We start from the raw sequence: 10,654 nt of genomic DNA, 5'->3' as shown, positions 1-10,654 counted from the left end.
TTTCATGAATACACGCGAATGGCGATCGCATTGAACATCGTTAACATATTCGTTGTGCGAATATCTCCATCAGCGCCATTTTGTGATGATTGTTTATCTATCAAATATTGTATATTTCTGTTTATTAGTTTTCGAATTGTAGATGTTAGATCAGGCCAATTAAGTTTAACTTTGTATATATACATACAGTATTGGAAATAATTATAGAAACAGTGAGAAACATGGGAATTAAATGTTAACACAGTGAATAACATGGAAATTAATTGTTAACACAGTGAATCCATGGAAATTAATTGTTAACACAGCGAATCCATGGGAATTAAATGTTAACACTTTGTATTGTTTCCCCTCCCTTCTATTGTATTTAGCAGAACTATACCTGAGTGCAGTCTCGTACTGTTACTTTACACTGTCATCTAATCAAACAGCGCTACGCTAGCGTAATGCCTATAAAAGCACAGACACTCTTACTATTCCCAGCTGTAGCGTGGTGAAAGCTCTCATGGCTCCCAGATGTATAGAAATCAAAGTTTTGGCATGGGAAAGGTTGAGAAGAAATTTCATGTTTCAGTAGGAGCTAACTGTATAGAAACTCCTAAAAGGGTAGGTAAAACTAGTACTATTGATAATGGAAAGTCAACTCTTAAAACAGTAAGGGTAAGTTCTTTTCGTGGAACAAACGATCCACTACAGACCTTGTAAATGATCTAGCTGTAAGCAACGGTGTGAACGTTACTTCCAGAACACCAATGAACTAGCTGTAATTAACGGTGTGAATGTTGCCTCCAGAACACCAATGAACTAGCTGTAAGTGACGGTGTGAATGTTACTTCCAGAATACCAATGAACTAGCTGTAAGTAACGGCGTGAATGTTGCCTCCAGAACACCAATGAACTAGCTGTAAGTGACGGTGTGAATGTTACTTCCAGAATACCAATGAACTAGCTGTAAGTGACGATGTGAATATTATCTCCAGAGCAATAGATTCACATTATCACGAAGATACCTCAATGAATGTACAGCAGCTCACAAACCACTACTCAGGAGAAATAACCAAACGGCTGAAATGGCTATTAGAATCCAACAACAAGTTGATAAAATATAGAGGACCGTGTTCTTTACAGATAAATTAAAACTGAAATTGTTTGGAAAGAGACAACGGTAGTTTTTCGATGGCAGAATGGATATCGGTATAATAGTCAACATACAACATCTAAGGTGAAGCATTCTAAAGGATCAATACAAGGTTTCTACAAACCACTAGTGTTGGGGATATACAAAGAATTGATGGCACCCTGACTCATGACAGGTTCAAGCAGATTTTCGTCTATCATAGGCAGCAAGACAGTGATCCTAGCATGTAGCAAGTCTGGTGAAACGATATATTCTAATTTGAAAAGCTCCAATAGAATACTTACAACTACGACCTGGCCAGCAAAAATTTTTGATATGAATATTATAAAGATTGAATTGTAGGAAATAACAGAGGAAATCTGTAACACTATTTTACAATCAAGCACTCATAAGATTTTCTGCTCTATGTAAAGCAAATACAAAATTTTAATTCATTTTACTTCTTCACTTATATTGTATTTTCTCTAATAATGTATTATACTAATGATAAACTGACCATTTAGTTGCAATTAATCGTTCTTTACTAATCCTCTATGTATATCACCTGTGCGTTTCCATAATTATTTCTAATACTGTATGTAAATATATCCGAGAAAGATGTTATCGCTAAAAAATAATAACTTTGTAAGACACCTAATGTTTTATCCAAATAAGTGTTTTATTAACTGTAAGCATTTTTATATGGAATATGTTAAGGACTAGTGACATGTTTTAAACCCCGAACATTTTGATAAAACTTTAGATGAGAACTAACCACAATTACGTAATTGTGAAACAGAATTAATTAAAGTTAAATACTTTTCAACCATTTCCATCGTTACTGGATCGAAATGTCAGAGAAACTTTTACCACTGCTAACGGTCTTTCCTTTTAATTGTAGCTCTATGAGTATGTTTCTACACTTACAAAAATGTAATATATCTAAAATATTTATTTAATTGGACATATATATTTAAATAACTAAAGATACCACTTGAAAACGATTATCAGAAAAAAATAATGTTTTTTTTTTTTTTACAAAATGCAAGTCTCTCTTGCTTCTAGGTGACTGTTCTTAATTTCTTCGTTATCAGTAAGTATATGATGGTTGTAAATCCATGATGTTACGGTCACTGAACTGTATTTATTGTCATGTTTAACAGTCAGTTATTGAAAAAAGTCATCTGGTCATATAATCTTAACATGCAATGTGATGTAATTTAAATTGTCCATTATTATACAAGGAAACATAAGCGTAAACAATGTTAGATTTTTTTTTAGTTTTAGCAACAAATAGAGCTGTTGTTTTACAATACTACTGTAGCTTAGGTAAGTTTTAAAATTATACTGTTTAAGTATTATTAATTCGGGTCATTGACTTGTAGCTAGTTATTTTTAAATCTCCGTAAAAACCGAAAAGCTATATCAAAGATATAGGTATTATTAATTAGGGTCATTGACTTGTATCCATAGTTTTTTTTTTAATCTCTGTAAAACCCGAAAAACTATATCAAAGAAACTAGAAATGTTTTGAACTACATCACGTAAACTTTATTCTATTTCGGGTGTTTACGTTTCTGCTAAGATAAATGAACGATACAAAATAAGTTTTATAAAATCCGATTTAATTATTTCGTCTCGATATTCCTACTTACTTGCCGATAATTAATTTGTTTACCTCTATTGTCTTAACTAAGAACATAGTCATAAACTGTTTTCCTAATTTAAAATAAACCAAAGAGAGTGTTTCAGAAGAGGTTGTTTTTCTATTACTTTCGAAAAGGAGTCTGCTGCACAGAAATATTTTCAAAACACCAATTTCAAACAATTCAAGCGTGTAAGCTGTATTAAAATTTTAGCCAGTAAATGTTTCATTTATTTAGTAATCTCGTTGTCCTGGCCCGGCATGGCCAGGTGGTTAGGGCGCTCAATTAGGGTTGCAGGTTCGAATCCTCGTCACACCAAACATTTTCGTCCTTTCAGCCGTGGAGGCGTTATAACGTGACGGTCAATCCTACTATTCTTTGGTAAAAGAGTAACCCAAGAGTTGGTGGTGTGTGGTGATGACTAGCTGCCTTCCCTCTAGTCTTACACTGCTAAATTATAGACGGCTAGCGCAGATAGCCCTCGTGTAGCTTTGCGCGAAATTCAAAACAATCAAAACTCGTTGTCCTAGCGGTTAGTATTATAAGTTTGGTTTTCGTTGTAATAACTTCGTGATACTATTCAACTACTCCAAGTAGTATTCCACTATACATTGGGCAGATTGAGGAATTCTGTTCGTCACCTTTTCTTCTGTAGGTCTCGTGGATCCGTCTACGCGATTTTCACGTCCTTACTATTGGTAGGTACACGTACACTACAGACCAACGGTTTGAAGCTTATCATACCGACTTCTCGAACGACTGGGCTCTCAAAATACAGAATGTGCAGCAGAAAGACGAAGGCTTGTACGAATGTCAACTGACGTCCGACAACCCTGTGAGTCAGTACGTGTACCTTCACGTTGTAGGTGAGTCTAAGAGCAATCAGAATATCGAAGTGAACTATTTTTGGGATCTAAGAGATTTGTCGAATACAATATTTTGATATCTTGTATTATATAGCTCAAATTTAAATCCAAGTTTCATGTTTTTGTTGGCTATTTTCAAATATAAGCTTTTGTAATACTCATATGTCCAATTTTGTTGAAAGAAGAAAAAATCATTAATTGTTTCATTCTTTCTAAGTTAGTCTCACGTGGCCATCAGATGCCAAAAAGTGTAATTCTAATTCTAATTAGGTTACTTGAATATATAAAATACATTAAAAGAAATTTGTGATCTCTGAGAAAGGTTTGCCTCTTTTAACCTAATTTCAAAGTTTTAAATTTCCCTAAAACAAATACAATCACAGTGTGAATTTTTCGAAAATAACTATCAACGTAAAAACTACAAGTATTTAAAATGTGAAATTTAATACTTCAAACTATGATTTAATTTTATTTTCACTACACTAAATGAGAATGAGTGAAAAACAATCTAAGTTATTTTCACTAGAGCTATACAGTATGCAGAAAAACCTTAATAAACTGAAAAACATATTCTAATAAAACAGATGCCTTTCTTATTATATTTTTTATGAATAGTTTTGTTATAAAATTTTCGACAAGTGCATTTCTACTGAATCATTTTGGCAGTGTGTCTCCAAATCCTACTCTCCGTTCAAATTCCATCCTTCTTGACATCACCGCGTACATATCCTAGTCTTAATTCAAATCATATCCTGCTTGACATCACCACGTGCAAATCCCGTTATTTGTTCGAATCCTATCCTTTTTCATATTACTTAGTGCAAATCCTATTCTCCGTTCAAATTCCATCCTTCTTGACATCACCGCGTACATATCCTAGTCTTAATTCAAATCCTATCCTGTTTGACACCACCACGTGCAAATCCTTCTCTACGTTCAAATCCTATCCTGCTTGACGTCACAACATGCAACCTCTATTCACCATTCACATCCTGTCCACCACTTCTTGCCAACACCTACCCTTCTTGACATCAACACTCGCCAAATCCCACTCTTTGTCCTAGTCCTATCCGCTTGAAATCACAATGTGTTAAATTCTATTCTCTGTTCAAGTTCTATCATGTTTGACACCAACATGTGCACATTCCATTTTCCGTTCAAATCCTCTCATTTTCTAAACCTTCATGTGCCAGATCCTATCCTACTTGAAACAACAATGTGCAACACAAATCCTATTATATTTCCTAATCCCATCCTGCTGGAAACAATAATGTCCCAAGTCCTATTTTCTTTCCAAATCCTATTCTCCTTCTAAATCCTATCCTGCTTGACACTAACATGTGCTATAGCCTATTATCTATCCAAATGTTATCCTTTATAACATCATCATGTGCCAAATTCTATCCTACTTCTAAGTCCTATTCTGCTTGACACTAACATGTGATATAGCCTATTATCTATCCAAATGTTATCCTTTATAACATTATCATGTGCCAAATTCTATCCTGCTTGACACTAACATGTGCTATAGCCTATTATCTATCCAAATGCTATTCTTTATGACATCATCATGTGCCAAATTCTATCCTGCTTGACACTAACATGTGCTATAGCCTATTATCTATCCAAATGCTATTCTTTATGACATCATCATGTGCCAAATTCTATCCCTTTTCCAAATTCTGTCACTGTTCTTTCTATTTTTAAAGAGTACATAATAAAAATTAAGTCATCTTTCAACTTAGCCAATGTAGTGAAAGCAAATAAAGGAAATATTTCACGCATCATTAGAATTGTGTAGGCTTATGTTTTTCAGAATGTTTAACGTTTATATCTCGTTTGCATCAGACGCATGCTCGTTACGATCGAAAGGATAGAAATAGGACGTTATTTGTCAGTGCATTGGACCAAACCTCAGACACACAATTAATGACTATTTTACCAATAACTTAATCAGCTATGTTTATCATTATCTGAAAATTATTTGTTTAGAATATTTTACAAAATATTTCTTTAATAAAGTATAAAAATTTATGGCTATTATTTTAATAATTATCAGTTACTGTTATTTAGAAAAAAAGAAAGAAATAGTTTTATATAATATCTTAGTCAGTTCTTGTAACAACTATATAACAGAAGCTTTTATTATTTTTAGTCATATCAATAGTATTTTATAATTCGTATTGCCCTGGTAAACATTAACAACCAAGTGGGTTGTGTATTTATAGACGTAGTATATTTTCCACTGGTTTAGATACTAGTCATCATTTAAGCTAACAGAATGAAATATCTATGATGTAAAAGAAAACAAACTTCATGTAGTTCCACTTGCTAAAATACTGGAGGGTAGAGAACTTTTCTTCAAACCTGGAAGTTCCATCAACATCACGTGCTTCATCAGCAATAGTCCAGAGCCTCCTGTCTACGTGTTCTGGTATCACGACGAGAGGATGATCAACTATGACTTTATTGAAGGACAAATTACCGTCAGAAAAGCTCCCAGAAATACAGCCTTCAGCAGTCTCTACATTAACGATGCCCAGCTTTCTGACTCAGGGAACTACACGTGTGCACCGTCAAACTCAAATCCAGTCAGTATTCTTGTGAATGTTATTAAAGGTGAGTGATATTATGGCCAAAGTTTAATGTAGTTGTTAAATCAGTAGCTGATAAAACAATGGCAGTTAAGGTAACATTTTATTTCAAAAGTTTGTTTGTTTGAACGCAAAGCTATACGTTGCACTATTTGCGCTGTGCCTGTCGATAGAATCGAACCTCGAATTTCAGTGTTATTATAAACCATCAAACTTATTCTGAGGCACCAGAGGGGATTTTTCAAAGAACAAGTGTCTTTTATTGCTATAGTAGTCTATGTAATATTCTAATAAACAACGTTATTGTTCTGATGTTGTTTATATTTTGAATAATCTCGAATTCGATTATAGGATGCATAAAAGATATATAACATTTTATTAACTACTTGCTACTTAACTACTTCCAAATTAGTTTTCGAAACATCAAGAAATGCTAAAACGTATGCACGTAAACTTAATCAGCACAGGGTTTTCTTACTGAATAGTCTATAAACAGATGTACATCTGAATAAATGTCAAATTTTTGAAAAGAACTGTATTTCTAACCTTTCTACAAATATGTATAATATAGTCACTTTTATTAAGTTTCCTACTTAATCGAAGCCCCCAGTGACACAGTGGTATGTCTGCGGATTTGTACTGCTAGAAACCGGGTTTCGATACCCGTGATGGGCAGAGCACAGATAGCCCTTTGTGTAGCTTTGTGCTTAATAACAAACAACAAACAACAACAACTTAATCGAAAGCCAAGGAGCTCTACACTTCCTAAGTTTAATGAAATATCTTCAAGGATTAAAGTTCTTAAAACAGTACGATTTGTATCTTAATATTCAGTAGATTATTTTTAGATTTCAATGCTAATAATGATAAAGCAAACCCTTCGTTGTTACTTCATACATGTCAACGTGTTCTGGTATCACGACGAGAGGATGATCAACTATGACTTTATTGAAGGACAAATTACCGTCAGAAAAGCTCCCATACATAACCTTTGTTTATGTTATAAAAACATTGCGTGGTGTTACACTTGCGATTACTTATTCGTTGTTTGAGCAATATAAAGGACAGAGATGTAGGCCCAATTTATCTCTCTTTGGTTAACTTGTGTTCAGGGTTACTGATGAGGAATGAAATTATCCGAAACTAGTATAACCCACAGGTTGATCAAAGTGTGGATCGAACTGGACCTCCCTTGAACTTAGATTTCGATATTAAACAATTTTCGGAATACTAAGTTTGTTTATTAATATAAAGGGCATTATATTGCAGCATTTAATGTGTGAAATAAGATTCATTTGGGATTTAATTTCAGTCTTATTGAGATGTGATCGATTAAAAAAACTCAAGTTTGATGCCAATATATCAAAGGAGATATATTTTGACGCATATCGAGTGAGGGTGGCTCAGAAAAGAAAATAGATGTATAGGAAAGTAATTGTTAATGGTATGGAGTGAAGTGCCAGAGGCCTATCCTAAGATAGTATCATTTCCATCTATGATATTCTTACTAATATTCATCATATATCAAATAAAACATTTAAATCAAAACTACCAAAATCGATTCAGAACAAACAAAAAACAACTTTTAGGCATAACTACAGATGAGATAAAAATCCTAACACTGTTAAGCAACGGCGGCAAACAATTAATAGATATACTGGCCAAATGTCGCAAGTGTTAATATTGCGGCTTTATGGCAATATTATTTATTATTCTTGGTCTGCATGTACGGTGTCTAAATCTAACTGAGTCTGTAGTACGCAGCCGCCACGCATTTCATATCATATGATGTGAAAGATAATGTTCATATGAGAACCGTTCGGCATACAATCAAGCAACAGCCAGGGCACTCTGGTAACATTCTCCATATAATAAGACCATGCTAAATTATTCTTCAACTGAATGCTGCGTCATTATTTAAACCTGTAAGATCAGCTGTAGCACCATACCTATATTGAGGCATTTATTTTAATACTATTTAATTGACACTTTGTACCCTTTCCAAGGTGCAATGGCCCACCACTGGCACAGCGGTATAATCCGGGTTTCGATACCCGTGGTGGGCAGAGCACACGTAACCCAATGTGTAGCTTTGTGCTTAACTTCAAACAAACACAAACAGCTCATGTAAAATTCTAGCCTTGCACCTGAAGCCTAGACTTTTGTAATAACCTTTAGTGTCGTCTGATTTCGATCTTCTTTGGCAAAACTCCATGTGCATTAATCAATAATAATAATATCTTGTGGGAGATAACTAACCAGCTTCTTCAAGTAATAACTGTTTTCCATTTTTATCACAAAGGTTAAAATGTATGTATAATAAAAACTGTTCAGTAAACTGCAACGTAATTATGTATTCTCGATATATTAAAATATGTTTAAAAATGAATTTGTAGACTAAATGAACGAAAAAGAAAATTGCCTTTACTTTAATGTTTCGAGAAGAAAAGTAAATTGAACACATGAATATTGTTAGCGAATAGACACTCTCTTTGCGGAAGTGTTCTGTTTGCTTGAGAAACTATGTATTTCATTATTAGTCCAAGTGCGAAACTTATTCACACAAATGGCATAAGAGAAGGCTTACCTGAAGCCAAAGGCGGAAATGAAGAAGCCCTGGATGAACAGATAGAGTAAGACCCTTGAGATTATATTATCTTCAACGGTATGAAATTGAAAATACAACGGTTGCTAGGAGACAGAATCCGTTTTAGTGCGTCTGATATATACGTATATTATGTCTACTGGGAATGTGTCTGTAAATAACACAAACTAAGGACATACATTGTGTTTGCTAAGATCTATTTTGGTATTAAACAAATCAGTGAAAACAAGCTGATACTGCTTGTTCAACATCATATATAACCAAGTTATTTATATAAAGAAAAGAAAGAACACAGATATCGAACGCAAGCCTTTAACGATGAAACTGTGCAACTGCGTAGATCCTTTCTTCTGTTGAAATAGGCGAGTCATACATTTTCCCCTAAGGTGTTAAAGACTGTAATGAACAGAACATTTGGACGAGATACCTCAGGTTTCACTTCATATAACACCATCTGTTCAGTCACATGATATCTTCTATTTTTAGTAGGTTGATGAAGTTGCTCTCCACAACGTTGATTCAAGTAATCATTAAAAAAATATAACTAAATTACTTGTCTTTAAATGAGCATCAGGTTAGATACAAAGTTCGATGTAATATGTTTTGTGTACATTTTTAATCAAAAAGCTACAATTACAAATATTTGTTAAAATACCAGAGGGATGTTGCTTTATGATGGTTTGTTTGTTTCTATAGTGAGAAGATTGACACTGGTATAAAACATTTACTGTCACAGAAAACTAAGGCTTCCTAGTGTGAAAAATTAAGCTTTCTTTTCCTAATTTATTTCTCAAGAAAAAACATATCAAAAAGTTGCCAAGTATTTGAAGTACCGAAAAATATGATGAATTTAGTCAAGGAGTAGTAGCCAAGGAAAACATATCAGAAAAAGTAGCAGGATTTCTTTTGCTTTAGATACTCAAAGCCGGCCGTCCCTAATTTTGGACTGAGAGCTAAAAGGAATAGAAGCTGTCAACAGTACCCATTGCCAACTTTTGGGCTACTTTAATCAAATAGTGAGCTATGAACCCTTACTCTTATAACGCATCTACAACTCCAAATTGCAGAGCACGAAGTTGTAGTAACAGGGCGCGAACCATAGACCCTCAAATATACATCACGGCATGCTAACCGGCCCAATATAAGATATAATGATGTAAATAATTAATAAGAGGTGCTTGGTAGTTTGTTCTTGTTATTTTTTTAATTGTTTAAAGGTCTAAACACATAACAGATTTTGACTGTAGTGAAAATAAAACATCTGAAAAAATAATGAGACATGGCGAATTCAAATGAAAAGTGGTGAATGTCTTTTTAAGCCATGAAACAAAGTGGCACCTCTAATCATAAAAACAATATATCTTAAATGAAGAAACAGTCGTTCCAAAAACATTTCCCCGATGGTTCATGGGTAAGCTTTAGAGCTCACAACATTAAAATTTGAGATCCGAGCCCCCTATTACGAGCACAGCATCAATAATATCCCGCTGTGCAACTTTGTGCTTTGTAACAAAGAAAATAAATATATTTTCTCTATTTTTGTTTGTGCTATAACTCCAGGTGTTATGATCGTGGTTTTTTTTTCCTCTTTTTACGTGAAATAAAAAAGTTAAAGGTTTTTTACATCATATTTTTAAAACCGTTCCGCTCTTGTTGTTTGTTGTGAATTTCGGCCAAAGCTAGACGAGGCCTAACTGCGCTAGCCGTCCCTAATTTAGCAGTGTAAGATTAGAGGGAAGGCAGCTAGTCATCCCCACCCACCGCCAACTCGTGGGCTACTCTTTTTCCAACGAATAGGGGGATTGATCGTTACGTTATAACGCCCCCAC

General features: G+C 34.1%; 1 protein-coding gene across 1 annotated transcript; it reads left to right on the top strand.

Moving 5' to 3' along the window:
* Positions 1–537: 537 nt before the first annotated feature.
* On the top strand, positions 538–7,639 carry LOC106478021. The gene is made up of 4 exons (XM_013938523.1): positions 538–657; positions 3,416–3,626; positions 5,949–6,245; positions 7,533–7,639. The coding sequence occupies exons 1-4, from the start codon at positions 538–540 to the stop codon at positions 7,637–7,639; spliced, it is 735 nt and encodes a 244-aa protein (XP_013793977.1).
* The last annotated feature ends 3,015 nt before the right edge of the window (positions 7,640–10,654 follow it).

The sequence above is a fragment of the Limulus polyphemus genome, unplaced genomic scaffold (assembly GCF_000517525.1).
Source record: "Limulus polyphemus unplaced genomic scaffold, Limulus_polyphemus-2.1.2 Scaffold173, whole genome shotgun sequence".
NCBI classification, from domain to species: Eukaryota; Metazoa; Arthropoda; class Merostomata; order Xiphosura; family Limulidae; genus Limulus; species Limulus polyphemus.
This window is presented reverse-complemented; position numbering and strand designations above follow the sequence as displayed.

What these genes read in the sequence shown, in the direction of transcription:
- LOC106478021 (XM_013938523.1), top strand. Translation starts at nt 538, where the DNA reads ATGGGAAAGGTTGAGAAGAAATTTCATGTTTCAGTAGGAGCTAACTGT. An exon ending in CAACTCTTAAAACAGTAAGG is followed by an intron (nt 658 to 3,415) that starts GTAAGTTCTTTT and finishes TTTCTTCTGTAG; the next exon opens with GTCTCGTGGATCCGTCTACG. An exon ending in CGTGTACCTTCACGTTGTAG is followed by an intron (nt 3,627 to 5,948) that starts GTGAGTCTAAGA and finishes AACTTCATGTAG; the next exon opens with TTCCACTTGCTAAAATACTG.